Source organism: Panthera tigris, chromosome C1 (genome assembly GCF_018350195.1).
Source record: "Panthera tigris isolate Pti1 chromosome C1, P.tigris_Pti1_mat1.1, whole genome shotgun sequence".
NCBI classification, from domain to species: Eukaryota; Metazoa; Chordata; class Mammalia; order Carnivora; family Felidae; genus Panthera; species Panthera tigris.
The window spans coordinates 134,192,344-134,211,692 of NC_056667.1; the positions used below are offsets into that span (position 1 = coordinate 134,192,344).

A 19,349-nucleotide genomic window follows, 5' to 3' on the forward strand; every position below is an offset into this window, starting at 1 on the left:
GCCCTATGATTCCAAGAAGGGCAATTAGAGAGGAAATCATTTGAAAATACAAAGTAGAAAGATGGATGTCATGGAGGCTGAGCTAATTCCCGATAGCGTTTTTCCCTCTCAAGTTTTCCATGAGATGTCAGCCACTTGTGGCGTGTTAGAATACTCTTCAGCTAGAGAATGCTGTATTTCCTTTGGCATTCCAGGCAGTTTCTAACCAGTGTTTGGAACTCGAAACTACTGCCAAGCCTAAACACATCTGGTTGATTCCAGGCCACAAATAGCACTGGAATGCCTTCAACACCTTCCATAGCTGCCATACTTAAAAGTTTATTTCCAAAATAGAATGGACAAAAAAAAATTTTTTTTATCAGACCGATGCTCCAGAGTTAAAGTCAGAAATGTGTCGTGTAGAGCACTAGGTGTTATCATAACACACGAAGCTATGTGATTGTATTTCCTCATACGAACCTGCATTTCGGCAAATTAAATTAAAAACCAGCAATAGTAGACTCAACCCCATTTTCATTTGCTAAGTGTCATGTTATAAGATTAGGAACCCATTCTACACACTTCAGGTATTCAGTTCTATGGTGATATACAATCTCAATTAGTAATCAAATATCTTTAATAATGTTATTGAATGCCTCTGGGGCATGCTACTATTTAGAAAATGCTGTAGGCTGCTATATGTTATTTCATTAATGGTCTTTATCTTACTGGAACGTCCAATATAAATTTAGTGATGACAGATGTGGTAAGGCGCAGTACTAGAGTAGGAAGAAGTTATTTACCTGCAAGAGAAGAAATTGAAAAAAATATTTGTTGGTGATTACTCATTGTATTGGAAATAAGGAAGATTTTAGTAATCTACTTCAAGGCAGCTAATGGCCTGAAGAAAAAAAAAAAAGCATAACTCAGACCACAGAGGAACCACTTTTTAACTTTTGGAAAAGATGTTTTGAATGAGGTAAACTGGACAACAGAGAAGAGAATTCCAGTGGAGCGCCAAGAATTTGGAAAGGTGGCGTGCTTTTCCGTTTGACAAGACCACCATGGTGGGAAGGTAATTTAACAGGAAGCAGAAGTATATTTGGGAAAAAGACAGAGGTTTGGCCTGCCAGAAGACTTCAAGTCACTATGTATGAATCTGGTTTCTCTTGTGTGTACTTGGACCTTAAAGAAAAGGATGCCAGCAGGAGCACGGGTAAGACGTTTCTGATGGTAGCGATTCAATCACAGGGCAGGATGGTGCAGTGTTAAATACGGGAGATGGGTTCTGGAGTCTGACTGCCTGGGTTCAAGTCCATCTTTTCGTACTAACTGTGCAACACAGGTAACCTCTCTGTTAACCTCTCTGAAGATCAGGGTCCCTTTAAGTAAAAGGACCTGAGGATCCTTTGGGGACCCAACTTGTGATCCAGGCATAAGGAGTAAAGGAGACAACATAGGTAAATTGGTTAGAACGAGGATTGCACGTAGTAAGCACTCAATTAATGTTAGATAATTTTATTCATTTTTATCCATACATGCTCAATAATTCTCAAGTTATAAGCAAGATAAGAAGAGTACATGGAAGAAGTAAATCTGAAGGAAAGAAGACAGGTGGTAGATGGAAAATTTCTTGGTGCTTTAGTTGCTAGGGCATGCCTGAGTGGAACTGTCCTACAGCCTCCTTTGGATGTCTCATCAGCTCAGGAGCAGAGAAAAGTGGGACAGTTAGGTGACTTCACAGATCGGCTGTGAATAATTGTGAGTGAACATCACAGTTGCCACAGCTGGTATGGCTCTCTCTTTTCCAAAGAAACAAAATACAGAGCAATGCCCTGAGAGAGAACACACACTCTCCAGGACAACTCTCAAGGCCTGGTGGAAATGCTTGGGGGATGCCCATTAAACTGCAGTCTATTATATAGGTATTCTATGATTGCAGGCAATCGATTTTCAACGAATTCAATCCATAATAAACGAAATGCTTAAATATATTAATTCTACATTATGAACTGGCAACCTGAGAGAATGAAATGTACAGCTATTATGCCAGGCAAAGGACAGAATTTGGGCGTAAGTGTAGGGGGACTGACCTGTATCTTGATGAAATAGTCTACTAATCTCCAGAAGTGTCACTAGTAAGTATTTAATACATTCAATTTAAATGAGACCTGACTTGGATGTTCATCTTTTTTAAATCTGTTTGACTGGTTTACCTGATTCAAATCAAGATGTTCTGGAATTAAATTTCTATATGGGCAAGATTCAGAAAAACATCCAACTTGACACTGAGTGAATCAAAACTTTTTTAGGGTAATTTTGTTTCTCTAATCTCAAGGTTCATGATTCACCTGACAGCTAGAATGATAACTGAAGTTAATAAATGGAAGGTTTGTGGTATGAAAAATATTATCACATAACTGAGAAACAAAGTCGGTAATTTATTTAAAACTTTGACTTTATCTACTCAAAAGTAGAAATATTTCTATTACTTTTCTGAATAAGGTAGGGTTAAGAGTACCTACCACAATGTCTCAATAGAGAAATTACTCAAGACATGTCAGATTTAAACTGCAGTGGAATACAAAGGAGTTCTTGACAGGGTCTAACAGGAGTTTCAGATTTTGTGTTTCACAGTCCTGGCCTGTGACAATTAATTCCGTTGAAGTCAACATTTGGAGAGTATTCCCTTTCTGTCTCCCAGTCCCGATCCCAGGCCTAGGCCCCAGGAAAAGCGAGCAAGCCATACGCCATGGGTAAGGGAAATTAAGCATTATGTCTTTGGTGTCTGCCTAGGAAATAAATTAAACAGGTCAAGGTAAAAGAGCACAAGATCTCAAGAATAGGTAGCTCGTAATTTCCTTCTTAATTTAAGCCATTCTATATGTTAAATTGTAGAGATGCAACAAACACACGTTATCAATGACACATTTGTAGTTAGCACGTAACCAAATGATGATTCAGCTTCATTTCCCAAACCTTAGATTCAGTCAACCCAAAGACTGTTTTCACTTGCAATTTTCACATTAGTACATCCCCAAAGCATTACTAGTGCTTAATATAAACAAACAAAAGGCTTCCGGGCCCAATTAGAGAAGGGAAATGGACTAAATTTTTACGTACATCATAGTGCGAGAAAAGTCATGGAGAACTTCACATTGATGGAACCTAATACACTGACAGTAGTAATGTCATGAGATGTTTGGTCAAGAGACCAAAAAGTTAACACACTGGAAACTTGACAAGCTAGGAAGCCAACGGGAGGATAACTAATCACATGTTTAAAGAACCCATTGGATGATTAGCATCTTGTTGCTATACATTACTTCCAGGCAGCAGATCTTCTTACATCTTAAGGAACCGGAACATTTTATTTTTATTTTTTAAAATACAGCATATTTTGCAAATTGATGATGCATATTTATGTTTGTCAACTTTTGGGTCTCTCAACTATCTATATGCCTATGAAGTTTATGGACTATCTCATTTGTAAGAAATAAAGATATTGACTGGATGTCAATATGTATGATAGCCCTCACTAAAATAAAAGTTTTAGACTCACCATGTAGTAAATGATAGAGTTTGCATATGGTCATATAATAAAATCAATCAGAGAGGGAAAGATGCCTTCAGTGATGTGCCTATTGTAGCTGAATAATGAAATACAAAATATATTTGAGGTTGATTACAATATTAAAGTAAATTTAGATATGAAAATATCTTCATAAATATTTAAATAGGACTTGGTACTAAAGAAAACATCTATGATATCTAGGATAAAAGACAAATACAGGAAAATTCTGACGTTTCAAACACTGAATTATATCACACAAGTGCAGAAACTATCGGGATTTGCTTTTCAAACTAGGTTGTCTTTGGAGTATCATTAGTTGAGCTTTTAAAACAATATTAACTAATATCAGACAGTTGAAGAAAGAGAGAATTGGTGTGGCTGCAGTAAGGGTACTGCTATTTACCAACCTTGTTCTCTTCACAAATACCCTGAACACCTACTATTCACCCAACCTCCCCCCACTCGGGCAGGTCCTGGTCACTGTGCTGCCTCCCGCACATGCCCAGGGAGGGACAAGGGCAGATGATGAGGACGAGTGCTTCCCAGGGATATTTTCAAATACTAAAAAGGGCGCAGTGTACTTAGTCAGAATACAGCAGAAAGTGTTCACATTACCTTCTCTTATCTTTTTTGTCTTTTCATCACTTTCCCCCCAAAAGCATTGGTAGGCTAATATTTTTTTTGCCCTATGTTAAAATGTGTGATACTAGACTTTTTCGTTTAAAATGAGAGTTTTCATATCATTTCCCCCTGCCAGTATTTCGCTTGAGGACCTACACTCTTTCCTTTTCCCATCTCGGGCCAGTACAGCATGCCAAATATCCCGAGGAGAAAAGTTGGAAACAGGTTAGGGACTAGGGACAGGGATGGGGCTGGGTTGCTTTGTGGTCAAAGGTGGAAGGAGAAGAAGGGAGGGAGCGAGCACAGGTGTAGCTCCACCACGGGGCTGCGGAGCAGATCTGGGATTGTGGGAACCAATGCTGCTCCGCATTATGGTACTTCTCCCTTGGCTTGAAAGATTAACCCACTATCTCTCTACTCACTCAGAGGGAAGAACTAGGCTGCGGTCTTGTCAACTCTGTATGATTGTTCCTAATCGGTACTGCATGCATTGGAAATAAGCTAATTAAATTTAGAAAGTTTTATTGTCATCTTTCAAATAGAAGTAGCTTCAGTAGCTCGTCTGGCAGCTTACTTGACTTATACCTTTCTCTCTCCCAGTCCTGACACTTCTGCTTTATTCAAAAAATGGCCAATTTATAAAACCAAACAGAACCACCTCCAAGTCATAGCTTACTTGGAGTTTGGGTGATCAAACTAATATATGACTGGCTGAATTTTTCATTAAATTTTCGCATAAACAGAGTCACTACAACTGAGGAATCGGAACACATTTTCAGTAGCGGGGCTGTGTCATGCCATTTCATTGCCCTGGCCACTTAAATATACCTTTGACGGGATTTGTGAATTTGGCTTCCAGATTAACTTGAAAGATCTGAAGACAAGCACACGCATAAACACACGAATGATCCAATAAACAGGCAACAAAAAAGTCCTACTGAGCTAGGCAAAAGCATTATTTCTTCCTTGTTGAAGGTATCAGCATATGTTCCATCTTATGTTGCACAAGTGTACTCATTAAATATTATGAAATGTACAGCAGGCCGGGAAGCTCTAACTAGCTAGTCAAAGTCACTCATACCTGTGTGTTCGTATTTATGTCGCAGAAGGGAACTGCTTTTCTGGAATGTCTTGTCACATAAGTCACATGCATACATGCCACTCTCTGTCTTCTTGATCTTCTTTCGAGACAGACAGGAGTCGGAGTCTGTCATGTCATCTAGGCCTGACATGTAGTCTTGTGCTCCATCAAGCAATTCTCCCTGTGATATAATCACATAGTTCAACACAGTCTCTTCTCTTTGTGTTTATACCAAACAACTTCACGTAGGCTGACATTTGGAGAACCTCAAAAGTGCTGGCTATTAATCGATCTCGTTTGTTTGTTTGTTTGTTTGCTTTAAACCTATTACTTTCCACGAATAATGGATGAGGTCTCACATTTCCACAAAAATATAAACCCTCTCTGCCCTACATGGTACAGCTCATTGTTTTTCAAGGGTAGAACACAGTCAACTCTGAAGGTGAGAAAAACATAACATTTTCTAAAATCCTTAGTTTTCTTTATATGGGGAAATATCCATGAGTGAACATTACACATCGGAATTTGTGTGTTTTCCAGCGTGGTTAACTTTAGAAATGATCTGTAGCTGTAGAAACCCCATTTTAATTGAATTTTATATTTAGGTACAAAATGTTATTATTATGCAATCTATTTAAATGTATGTCTACCAACTAAAGGCCTCAAGCTATATTTTTATATTTAATTTTCTAATTTGAAATAGGGAATATTAATAACACTTTTTATCAATGTTCTATCTATGTTAAAACAGCCTTCAGCATTGAGCAATAATGAATGTGGATCAGTAAATTATTAAATTTCTTGATATTTATTTTGTCTTGATCCAAAGGAGTGCAAACTTGCATGATAACATACATTTCCATTTGCTAGCTCACAGTTCAGTTTTCTTAGACTACGTTTGCACTAATTAATATTAGAGGAGATTAAATAGGCTTAAATACATTTACAGAGAGGGCAGATGCACTGGAAATTGGAATCCTGGAACAGCTGTTACAAAGGTACACTGCTCCTTGTGCTCCTATTTTCCAAATAGGGATTATAATCCGTGTTGTTAAAACATACCTGCTTTTGTATTCGAAAACCATAAATTACTTACTGGTTCGAAAACTACGTAAGAAGTCAAGTGGCGTGCACAAAATATTTTCTAAAATACTCTTCAAAATACACGATTTTCTATAAGACCAAGTACATGTCAAATTTGCACATGTAATGATTGCAAATTGTGAACATCTATACAAGTATGCGACTGTTGCAAATGGTAACTTTTAGCGTCTACGTAAGCCCTGTCCAATATTGCTATCGATGTATGATTCTAAAAACATACAGATCAATCTAAATAAACCTCCAAAACAGGTATTAAAATCTTCCTCTTTTTTAGGGCACATGTGCTTCCACAGAGCAGTGTTCCACTGGTTCTCCACTTATTTGGCTAGCCCACTCAGTTTGAGGTTCAAGTGAAAACAAACTGCCATGTCTGCTGAAAACACGGCACTTGGTTTTCTCACTAAGACTTTTTTCCCCCTACGTGCGCGTACACGGTTTAATATAGTTTTCATCTCCTCTGTTCGGAGCAAAAGGATAGGTCTCATTACCTGAAATCCTTGTTTCCGCTGGTACTTTCTCCTTTGCTGCATGTCAGCAAAAGTAGCCGCCCCAGTTGGGTAGGTATAGGCCATATGTGGTAGGAAGCTCATCTGATCCAGTCCTGGGTATGGTCGTAGCCCAGGGATGCTGGTCTGCACTGGTGGCATGAAAGTGGCAGGGGGAAATGCGCTTTGTGGAGGAAGAGCTGTGTATAAAGTTTTGGCACTAAAGGGGTTCATGCCGAACACTGGGTTAGTGCTTTTGTTGTCCAGATTATTTGAGTTTGAAAACTCCTTCTTGATAAAAGTCAAGTTTAGAGGCTCATCTGAGTTTTCAGATGATGAAGAAACACTGTTATGGTCTAAATTTATGCTGTTAGCTTTCGTTTTGTTCTTCGTGGCTATAATACTTTTGGGTTCTTTCATCTGTTTTGGTAATGACAAGTCCAAAGGCTCAGCCTGCAGCTCCTCAGAAGAGAAGCTGTTTGGAGTGTAAGAACTACTGTGGGAGTTTTTAGAAGATGTGGAGGAAAGATTTAAGGGAGAGGGAGTATTACTCCTTGAGTGGTCCAATTTTTCAACTGGTTTAATATTGGTGAAATGGGAAGGTTTGGTTAGCCTGAGAGGAGGATCACAATTCGTCACACTGTTGTGGAGTTCTGCTATGGATGGCGATGTTATGGAGTCCATAGGCTTTACGGGAGACCTGGGTAATAAAGAGTCTTTTGTGGGAGGGTTACTGTTGGGAGCTAGCGGTTTGGAGTTCCTTTCCAGTGATGGTGACCTGGAATTCGAATACTGGTAGACTTTTCGTTGCTCAAACCATTCCTTCACAAATTCCTGAGGAAGGCCCACAGCAATGGAAATTTTCAGCAGTTCATCAGAATTGGGCTCCATGTTCATAGCATAATACGCTTTCAGTACAGACATGTGGTCCTTATATGGGTTGATGGGGCTTGTCATTCCTTTCTCAGAAAGTACAGATGACAAGAGGAGGGCTTTATTATCAACAAAAACTCCGGCTTTGTTGGGGACTATGTTGTCATGAGGTTGCAGGACTGCCTTGATCTCTTCATTCATCTTACAAAGGTAACGTTCATGCTGATGCAAGGGAATGGGGCCGGGAAAACTTTCTTTACAGAACTGGCATGAAAATGGAGTGGATATGTTGTGGTTCTCAATCATTTTATCATCAGTGACCAAATCTATTAAAGTACGTAGCTTCTCTTTCTTTATATTACTGATCTGTCTCCTTGAGTCAGTAGTCAAGCTCTGGAGGCAAGCTTTGGCTTCATTGACTTTTTCTAATGTATAGTCAATAATACTTTTAGTGGCACCATTATGACTCACTACTGGAAGACCTACGGGTGGAATATTAGGAGAAGTGACTCCTTGTTCCTCAGGTTGAGAGCATGGATCCTTCATGTGATAACCTTTCAACTTCGAAATTTCTTCAGCCTTGCAGTCCATTTTTTGCCTGGAAACCGTATTGTCCACAATCTGTAGAACCTTTTGAACCTCGCTTAAGTTACTATTCATTGCGGGGAATCCGAGTAAAGGGGTTTCCATCCCTACACCTAAGTGCTGCATTGGACTCTGGGCAGACGGATGGACTCCCAAAGGGCTGGTGGCTCCAAGTGCACCATTCATAAAGGGACTAGTGCCACTAAACCCGTGTGTGGCCATGAGAACTTTATAGTCATTGAAGTCTAGTGGTTCTGTTTTAATTTTAAGTAAGCCTGTCTGTTCAGACATACTAAGTGGTTTTCCATTCTCCAATTTGTTTCGTAACTGGGTAATAGCTGAATTAGTAGGAGAAGAAGAAACAGAATTAGGGGAAGAACCCGTCTTGACATTGTTTCTCATTCGGCCATTTACAGAGATTAAACCAATACATTTCTTGCTGCTGATGTGTGAACTGTAGGAACCAGAATGGGAGAAACGTTTCTTGCAGTTTGGGCACTCGTACGGTTTTTCACCTAAAATGATAATCAAAATTAACATTACACTTCTTTGATTGGGTAACAATGACGATTGTCTGCCAATACAAGAATCTGTGAAACCACATGGAAGGAACAGAATGGGGTACCTCTACATTCTAGGTGCTTAGCTTAGAATTATGTGGCCGTAACTGTTTCTGGGTTTTATCTACCCTGGGAGAACATAATTCAAGATGTTAGCAGTGGAAGGTGAGGGCTATCTATGCCTTTTTCAGCCAAGATCCCAAATCTTGTCTTGCCATCGGCAGCCTCCTATTTAAACAGAGTGTCAGATTAATGTGTGGTCAATAGCACAATAAAGATGTCACAGTATTTAAAGGGAAGTGTAGCCATGGCTTTAATCAACTCTGTAGAGATTCCATTGATTCTACCAATCCAACTAGTCCTTTGAATAGCATCCAATTTGGTAATAAAATGCTTGGCAGAGCTATCAAAATAGTTATAAAGAAGAAATCTCAGTGGTAGGATGCTGTTCTGTAATATACAGCTCCCAGGAATCAAGGAACATTTATCATACAAAAGCTCTCATCCAAAATTCTTCAACTTTTTCTTTCATGGTTAGGTATCGAAAATGAATACCCTTCCGAATTTGCCAGCTGAGTTTCTTCAGGTCAGAAATACTTAATCTGTAGCAGAGTGTCTGAAAGGACGAGAAGGAGCCTCTAGATTTTGTAACAAATCAAAGCATTTGCAATTTTTAGGAAGTCTAAGCATTCCTCTTTGATTTGTAAGATCACGCTATTGGTGGTACCATCAGTCTCAGGAAGGCAGAGCAGGCCCGCACGGTTTATGAAATAAAAGCATAGTTCCAAAAAGCTACAAACAGGATTGTGTAAATTTCAAACAATCTTTTAAAACTCTCCTAATGGCACAAAATGCAAATGTGAGCACCAGCACCTCTGCTACTCACCACTGTGAATTCGCAGGTGTTCTTTCAGATGGTGTTTATATTTGAAAGCCTTGCCGCACTCTGTGCATTTGAACTTGCGATTACCTGCTCCTTGGGTCAGCATTTGGTGCTATAAAAGGAGAAAGACTGACATCAGTTTTGTGCAGGAGGAACAAAGGAAATTTGTTACAAATATTTTTAAAAGGCCTCTATTTTTCAGACAGGCCAAAAGGTTTGAGTGCATGTTTATTTATTTGCCCAGTCTTTCAGAGTTGCAATAAAAGTGATAATGTTGGCAATAAAATTGGAACAAATAAAAAAAAAAAAAGGGCTTTCACATGCGCATCCAACACTTGCTTTAGAATTATCTCTGTAGTCTCTTTTCCGAAATGTTTCTTTGAGCCTTTGGAGATGAGAAAGTATAATTGTAAAGATGTTTGTGGTTCTCTGTGTTTATGGCACATTTTAAAATCTGAAGATTCCCTGTTGGGATGTAACCGTTTTGTCAAGGAAATAAATAAATATTACCCTGAAAATTCTAAACAGCCTCCCCCAAAACTCCCCATGCAAAGAACGAATTTTATCAAATTTTCTGTATCAGGGTAAAAGTGTATCTCATACTGAAGCAATATCAATTTTAAAGAAGAAAAAAAAAAGCACACATACACAAACAAAAAAATTCTTGACTATAAATATTTCATTACACGATAAGCATGTTTAAATATCCCATTCACTGTGCTAGCAGCAAATGTAAACCCTGTTTTTCCTGATGTGCTGCATATCAGATTTGATTCATTATCAAATGTAAGAGACAACATCTTGGGTTATAGCTGCTTGAGCAGTTTTATCACAGGCCAGTAGGAAAGACTTCAACGACTTTTCATTTTCCTTTTTAGTAGTGTGCTAGGGAGTAGGGACAAAAAAGAAGAAAAGTTTGCTGAAAAGACAAGTTAAAAGCAGCAAAGATATAATCAAACACAGCTGACCTTTTTGAACAAGGGAAAAAAAGCTCTGTGACTTAGAATTCTAAAAAAAAAAAAAAAAAAAAAATACAGTCATCCACTCTGGATGCTCAAGGTAGGAGGTCAGCCTTTTTCAAGCAGCAATGACACAAAAGCCTTTTGCAAAAAGACAGCACAGAAACGGTATGACAACTGCTAGGGTGTGCTGAATCTTCCCACATTCCTAGTGAGACAGATGGTGTTACATGGGACACAGGGAGGTTTGTTCAAACAGCAGCAACCTTCAAAGATCAAGCGGAGCCCAGCCCGCCGAGCGCCATTGAGGGACCAGCGCTCATATGTTGCTGAGTTGCATAAACAAACAGCAACAGCTGCTTTGTCTCCCCCCACAGCCCTCAGAGGACTACTATAAACTTTAGTTGTGCCACTGTTAATATGATACAATCATTTTAATTTACTAATTGTAAATGCCATGAGCAAATGAGGGGACTTTTCAACACCAAAGCTACCATTCATAATGCGCCAACACAATCACACTTCTGCATGTGAAATTTAAAGCAGTTATGCTAGATAAATATCTAGGCACTTTTTTTTTTCCTAGAGATTTTGTGCATATAAGCAAGGGGAGATAAACTGTTACATAAGTGTAACTATGCAAGCATAGTTTTTGTAACTGAACTTTGAAAAACGTTCAGGTGACAAGCCCAATCAGCTATAAATGGAATGATTTTCATGAGCTGTTCTTTTACAATAGTAAAATTCCATAATATAGTATCATCACCATTTCTTGATTGTGTTTGATTATCCTCATTTTCCTTATTCAAAGAAAATAATGCCCACAAGAAAAAAGCAATGTAAGAATTTTATAGAATATCCTGCTTAATAATTTTTAAAACAGATATGGTAGCAAGGCTTATATGGGAGGATTCCAGATCTGTAAGGCCAGTTACTGGGACTTCAGGCACACCATTTCTGTTGCCATTGAAACACATAATATCAATCTGCAGTCAATTCTCCTAGGAGAACAGAGAGAGCAGTTTTGCCACAACATGTAGGGGACCCTGTTGGGACCCACGTAAGGGACGAATCAATCGTATTCCACCACTTTAAGGATTTAAGAGGCTGTGCTTACCTGTTCAAGATAGAGTTTTTATTTTTAACACAAACAAGTCAACAGAGGTGGAGTGATCTTAACATTTAGCCACAGACAAACGAATCAAAAGGGATCATTTTAAATACACGCCCAATATTTCAGTATTCATCAGTTTATTTTATATATGTGTGTAATATGCCTTTTGATTTTTTTAAACACTTCATTAGATTTCATAAACTAGTAGCAGCTTCTAAAAATACTCTAAGTAATTGAAGGTGTTGTGTGACAAACGAAAGAAATGCACACTTCTTTTACTATGACTTAGATCCCATATGAAAAAAATTTTTTCCTAGTAAAAGTAGGTGAAAAATGGAATTAAAATTGCTGAGATGTTTAATAATGTATAATTAAAATGCTACAATTTCATTCACTTTCTGTGGAACATAAAAATGAAACTAAAGTCAAGTTAAAGTGCAAATAAAATTTCTAAATTAGAAATTAACACACTCATTCGATCGTGAACATAAGACTATTAAATCATATTAGAAGAGACCATCAAAAAATCATTTAGACCTCAATTAAAGCTATTACCATTAAAAGATCTGCATCTTCAAAATGCCATGAAAAATTAATAATGATTGCCAATCAAAGCAATATCGTTTCTCTAAGGGGTTATTATAGAAAGAAATCACTTAAAACCAACCCCCCACCTGATCTGTCCCTGGCTTGTGCGTCACCATATGCCGCTCGAGCTGGGTGCGGTAGGCAAACGTGTAGCTGCAAAGAGGGCAGGAAAAGTTCTCTTCATTCTTCTCGTGGCGGTACTTGATGTGCTCCTTCAGTGACGTCAAGCGCTTGTAGCCCCGGTCGCAGTAGGGGCAGGTCAGCAGTTGGGCAAAAGCATCTGGAGTTCCAGGTGGCAGGTCTGTAGCCGAGAGACGAGAGGGAGAGAAGCAGGCCAAAAGGTCAGTAAATCAATGGCAGCTAATGGGCTGCCTGCCCGGGATGGTCTGACAGGAATCCCTGCAATCTGCTCGGCCAGAGCACCATCGCCGCCCTCGGCCTGGGCGCGCACCGGGCCCCTCGCACACCCGGCGCAGACGTGTCGGAATCAGCTCACACTGCGCTGGGAAGTTAATTAATTACGGGGCGCTTTTGGGGGGAAATTTAAACAGCTGATGAAGGAGGAAATTCTCTTTAGGCGACTGACAGTTCGGAGTAAAACCTTTGGTCACATGGGACTCGGGGATTCACAGCGTGGGAGAGCTTTTCAGGTGTCAGAAGAAGAAGAAGGGCAGGGTCACTGTTGCTAAACTTTTGCTTTTCTTTCTTTCTTTTTTTTTTTTTTTTGTGTTCCTCCAAAGTGAAATATCTCAGAAACCTAGGAATCAATTCCGATATTTTTATCTCTTAGGAATAGGCTCTAATTGTTCTTGTTCTTTATTGGATGTACAAATGACACAAATTTGCTGACAAAAAAAATTTCACAATACCCTAAAATTACAGTTCTAATCTTTGCTCATGAAATTCCATGCCTCTGCAGCTGTTCTTCAAATTTTAAGGTAAACACCCAGGCATGTAGTGCATTTGTAATTGTAACAGCTGCAGAGGTCAGCGTAGTGGCTAAAAATGAATTACAGCCTCACCATTTTCTTCCTGCCCATTGGCCTCTGGCGTGCCGAGGCGAGACAGCTCCTCAGGGGCTTCTGGGTAAATAATGGCCGTGTCACTGCGCTGAAGGTACTCCTCGATGCTGACTGCGTGGCCGTCGCGTTCCTCCAGTTTTCTTTTGGCAAAGTATTCCTCAAAGTCTGATGTGCAATTTGCATTCTTGACTGAAATCACAAAAGGAGAAGAAGCGTCTTTGCAGGGCCTTCTTCGTGGGTAGCCCAAGCCTACGCACATCACGGTTACTACGAAACGTTGACTTGCAAAAAAGACCACACACACCTAATTTATTTGTAAGAAGTGTGGCAGGTGACCGGTTATTGATCGAATAATACATGCAAAAAAAAAAAAAAAAAAAAAAAGACACTTTGCTTTAAGTGAAATAGGCACATTTTTTTTCCCTCCTTCCTGGAATACTAGTCTGCATAATTCACAAAGAGTGAAAGACATTTTTCAAATTTTTTTAGGGAAAATTAAAAAAAAAAAGAAAACAGAACTACATTCTAAGACCCATAACATGAGAGATAATATGAGCTCAAAGCTACTATAACAGTCTATATAAAACTTCCTCTTCTTTTGAGAAAGGTATATTTAATTTTTTATTGTCCACTAAACTTAAAGTGCTTAACCACAGATACATCCTGTTGCTAAATATAAGCTTTTAACCTTCCACTCTCTGAACATCACAGGTGGCCAGGACTACACAGTCTGACACAGATGTGAAAGGACAGATATTCCTAGAGAGATAATAATGGGACTTTGTTAAAGAGTCATGGGATGTGGCACTTTATCTTTCCTTATCAGTATTTTTTAAAGCTGCCTGAAAATAAAATGAAGCTCACAATCAGAAGTAAAATAAAATGAACAGAGATGCTTAATAAAAGCAAAAGAAACAGCTATTGTGCTGTGTGATTTTGAAGATTTGTAACTTTTGTAATTATGACTCCATTCCCATGAATTGGATAATAGTTGTAAATTAACTGCAGCAACTGTGTCACAAGACTTTGTATATTTGAAACTTCTAGATATGTTTCTGCAATAAATTGTGGCTTAAATACCCTAAATAAAAAGTTTCATGCATAAGCCAGTGTTGGGAGTGTGGCTGGTATGGTAGTATCCACCCTAAGTAGGTAGGTGAAAGTCATTTGCTAGTATAATTAGGGGGTGGAGCCCTACTTTCATAGTTTCTGAGAGCAGTTAAGCTTCGTTCACCCTATATTCCCCACCTCACCTTCTCTGCCATATAAGATATTAAAGTATTTGCCATACTAATTATCTCTGACAGTTTGTGGCAGGATGATGTTTGAGCTACTCAATGTTTATTTTTATTTCATTTTTATTGGTGCCTTCACTGTTACAGACTTGTGGATTATAGATGCAAAGAACAGAAAGTGGGAAGGGCTTGATTTGATAAGCAAAAAACAGATTCATTTTCATCCTGCAGGAAGACATGAGAACAATCAGTATAACTGACATTTTCTCAAAAATAAAAACAATGTTACAAACTCACATGTATATTACTCAAGGAAGTTGTGTGGTCCTACGAAGGGGGCGGGTGGAACCTGATGGAGTCTAGAAGATCAGGAAAACTTTAATTGAGAAAGCATGAAGTCAACTAACTTTAGAAGCTGGGGAAGAGCAGCACATACAAGGAGGCTGGAAAGAACATGCTGAGTATCACTATCTAAAAAGACAGTGCTGAGTGCAGACAGCAAAAGGGAAGCAATATGATGTGAGGGTAGAGAGGCAGGCAGGAACCAGAACATGTGGTGTGTGGTAGCCCTGTTAAGGATTTGAGTTTTATTCTAAGAGAAACAGGAAGCCCCTGAAGGGTATTAAGCAAGGAGATGATTGGATGAAGTTGTGAATTATCTGCATTTTTATTTTTTTCATTTTTTAAAAAAACATTCATTTATTTCTTTTGAGAGAGGGAGCGTGCACGAACAGGGGAGGGGCAGAGAGGGACAGAGAGAGAGAGAATCCTAAGCGAGGATCCATGCTGACAGTGCAGAGCCAGATGCAGGGCTTGAAGTCACACACTATAAGATCATGAACTGAGCCCAAGTCGGAGGCTTAACCAACTGAGCCACCGAGACACCCCTTATCTGCATTTTTATTTTATTTTTTTATGTTTTTTTATTTATTTTTGAGAGAGAGAGAAAGAGAGAGAAGGCACAGAGGATCTGAAGCAGGTTCTGCACTGACAGCAGAGATCCTGATGTGGGGCTCAAACTCACAGAACCGGAAGATCGTGACCTAAGCTGAAGTCAGAGGCATAACCGACAAAGCCACCCAGGCTCCCCCTCCCCCCATCTACATATTTAAATGACAACTCTAGCTACGTAGTATGGTGGGGATTTCAGAAAGAGAAAAGTGGATTCTGGGAAACCAGTTTGGAGTCTTGTCATAAAACAGGCAAAGATAAAAGTTAAGGAATTGGTGATGGAGACTATGAGAAGTGGCTAGACTTGAGAGATACTTAAATAAAAACACTAGGCTTGGGGGAAGGATTGGGTGTACTAAGGAGGGAGAGGCTAAGATCTTTCCTTAGGTTCAAGCTTTCCAATTTGATGGATGATAGGTGACAGTCACCAAAGCAGAGAACACCAGAATTCTAAAAACACTTGAACCTATGAACTAAAACCTTGTACCAAATAAAAGAAAACTGGAGAGCATCACACTTTGTAAACTATTAAACTGAGTGCTAACGATCCTGACTAGTATGACCTCTTTTGCACTCCAGGTTCTAACAAGTTGACCAAGAGCAACAGTCTGATTCCAACACCCATATTTCCTTCAAATACAGGTTTGGAATGTGTAATAGTAGATTATGATTTTATATCTCAAAAGTTGTTTAAATCTTTTTTTAGAATCTTAAATATGTATGTATTTATTTCTTAAGATGTTATTTGTAAGTAATCTGTACACCCAACATGAGACTTGACCTCACAAGCCCAAGATCAAGAGTTGCATGCTCTACTGACTCAACCAGCCAAGTACCCCCAAGTCTTAAATCTTTGAAAAGAATATGAACATCGATTCAGATCAATTTTCCATGGGTATACTCGTGATACCGTAGATGCTTTCCAAATGGTGTTTATTGGTAGTGAATGTCATTCAACTTGCACCATTAAGTCTCTAGAGGGTACGAAGAAACGACAACTTGCACAAACTCTTTGTTCATTGTTTTGGATCATCGAAGTGACTTTACATCTATCAAAAATCACCTTTTGTTTGTAAGGGCAAGAAAAGATAAGGGGGACAAAATGGTGGATCAAAGATGAACCACTTTTGAGCAACTTGACTGATTTGACCAGGGACTGACTTCTTTTTCAGCACTGTGGCAGTAGGAAATAATATAGCAGCTCCTTTCTAAACCCAGACCTATTAGAATGTTGTCAAATGTTTAAGGCATGACTTACTTAAGCTTTTCAAGAACACCGTCCTACTTGACAATCGTTAGTGAAGCCTAGTAAACATGGATGGATGGACATTTTAACATCCTAATTTTATCTTGATATTTCAGCAACTATTGGAATTATCTGGCTATCTTTTCATGAATTTTCATTTGCATATGAATGTTTCCATCAGAAATGTAACCAAATGCAAATGCAATCGGATTTGCATTAATAGCCTTTTGGCTTAAACAGGAGGAAAATTCAGATTTTTCTGGATAGGCAAACTAAACTGCATCTAGAAGCACTACTAGTGTTTGGAGAGGCAATTCACTTGTTAGATCAAATTTGGGTATGCTAGGTTTCAGTGTCACATGGGATTGGGACAAAGACATCAAATCATATTCTCTCCTTAAGGATCATCTTTGATCATCTTTGTATCCTGAGCTTTGAGCATATTGCCTAGAAATTAGTAGGCTCTCAAGAATCATTTATGGAATGAATGTGGAATAAATTACGTGCTTAACATTAGTCTTGGTGTAGAAGTCTTCTAATAAAAGGAAGCATAAGATAAGATACCCACAGTTGAGCTAGGAATTCAGACCTGCTATTCAGGCAATTGTAGAACAATTATGGAATAAACTGTTTAGTGATGGCCATAAATATTTGCAAGAATTCAAAAGGGTTCAGTTGACTATTCAAAAAGAATTTAATGAAGAAGATAGCACTCCATCATTTAAATCTATTTGCTCCATCAAGATTTTGTTCATGCGGTATAGGTATGCTATTACCTATATATGTCATGTGTCTAGAGTCAAGTGGTCTAGATTCTAGACTTCCATGAACTAGTCTAGGTCTAACCAACACAGGTATAATGTGGTTTTCCCTTGGTGTTGCTATGGGTACTTGAAACATATGGTTTTCCCGTTCAGTACCACAACATTTTCCTTTGCCTGGCATCGGCCCCCATATTCTCTACTGTCAAACTTTATGGTACCCAAGGGAGCTGCCATGTTAGTGCATGATTCTGCTCCCCTAGCTACAATGGCTTAATCTGCACCTAAAATGAACTTATTTTAGTTCTCCATTCTCCAGGCCAAACTGTTGATTGGTTCAGGGGTAGCCAATGGATCCAACTGAGTCAGTAAATCATTTGCTTATGATTTTAGGACTTTGTTCCAAAGAGAGAATCAAGAGAATTTATTTCCCTCAAGTAACTGCCGCTATAAGACGTAGAACAAAGGAATCGATATATCTCATTGTAAAGTAAGAAGATTTATGAAGAAAGAGACTGAAGCAGGTATACAAAGAAAAGCAAAGACAAGATGGCAAGTCCTGATAGTACATTTCTAGCTATATTTGCTCCTGAGGCCAAGCTGTACCTGTGTCCTTCCAGTGGCTCTGTTGTCAATCCTCTTTAGATTCTGTGAGTTGAAAAACTCCCCTTTCTACTTTAGACTATATGTGTTTCAGTCTCTAAGATCCAAAATCACCCCACTTGTTATATTTGAACAAACAATGGGATTAATTTTTGGTTACTTTCAAACTTGTTGAGAAGGATAAAGTTTTGGTTGTATACAGAAGTTTACATTTTTGGTTTTTACAAAGATTTTGTAATACTGTATAGTGGACATAGGAATGAGGTAGAAAATTCACTAGAAAGTTACAGAATTCCCCACTGCATTTTCTGTTGTAAAATCAGCTTCCTTTTCCCTTTTTTTTTTTTCTTTCTGTAATCCTCTTTACTCCTTGGTCTCCTTGGAAGAACTGCCAAAACACACTGACAAAGGATATTTGCATGATATTTATGATCAAACCATAACAAAAATTCACAAGAAACCTCAAGTGATTTCTTCCCATACCTTCTCCAGAGATTTTGCATTTAGTCTTAAAATTTATCCTAATGTCTTGCAAATATTTCAACCTCCCCTAAGGTCAGGTAAACTTTTCTCTATCCAAAAAAAACCAAAAACCAAAACAATGCATTAATTAAAAATGTTTCTTCATCACCACGTGTATTTTAGTATTGTTAGGATGAATTTCTAGGTCACTTCAAGTTAGAAAAGCCTCACATTTCTTGTCAGTATGTTGTTCACCCTTACAAATGTTGCTTTTAAAAAATATTTTTCATTTTATTTATTTTAGAGGGAGAGAGAGAATGTGCAAGTAGGGGAGAGGGACAGAGGGGGAGAGAGAGAGAGAGAAAGAGAGAGAGAGAGAGAGAGAGAGAGAGAGAGAGAGAGAGAGAATCCCAAGCAAGCTCCACACTTAGAGCAGAGTCTGACACTGGGCTCGATCCCACGACCCTGGGATCATGACCTGAGCCAAAATCAAGAGTAGGACCCTTAACCGACTGAGCCACCCAGGTGCCCCACTAATATTGCTTATTAATGATACTTGCATAAATACTTTTATGTCTATCTTAGATATTGATATTTTTAGATAATGATAAATATAAATATGGATTGACTTTTAAAGTTATTCCTTAAAAAATCAAGTGATGT

General features: G+C 38.6%; 1 protein-coding gene across 6 annotated transcripts in view; it reads right to left on the minus strand.

Moving 5' to 3' along the window:
- ZEB2 (zinc finger E-box binding homeobox 2) overlaps positions 1-19,349 on the minus strand; it is a 133,707-nt gene that overhangs the window by 5,988 nt on the left and 108,370 nt on the right. For all 6 annotated transcript variants that reach the window (XM_042994402.1, XM_042994401.1, XM_042994404.1 and 3 more), the window contains 5 exons: positions 13,429-13,617; positions 12,493-12,707; positions 9,749-9,857; positions 6,848-8,817; positions 5,256-5,436 (listed from right to left, as the gene is read on the minus strand). In XM_042994402.1, the coding sequence (XP_042850336.1) occupies positions 5,256-5,436; positions 6,848-8,817; positions 9,749-9,857; positions 12,493-12,707; positions 13,429-13,617 (2,664 nt within the window). The remainder of the gene's footprint in view (positions 1-5,255; positions 5,437-6,847; positions 8,818-9,748; positions 9,858-12,492; positions 12,708-13,428; positions 13,618-19,349) is intronic.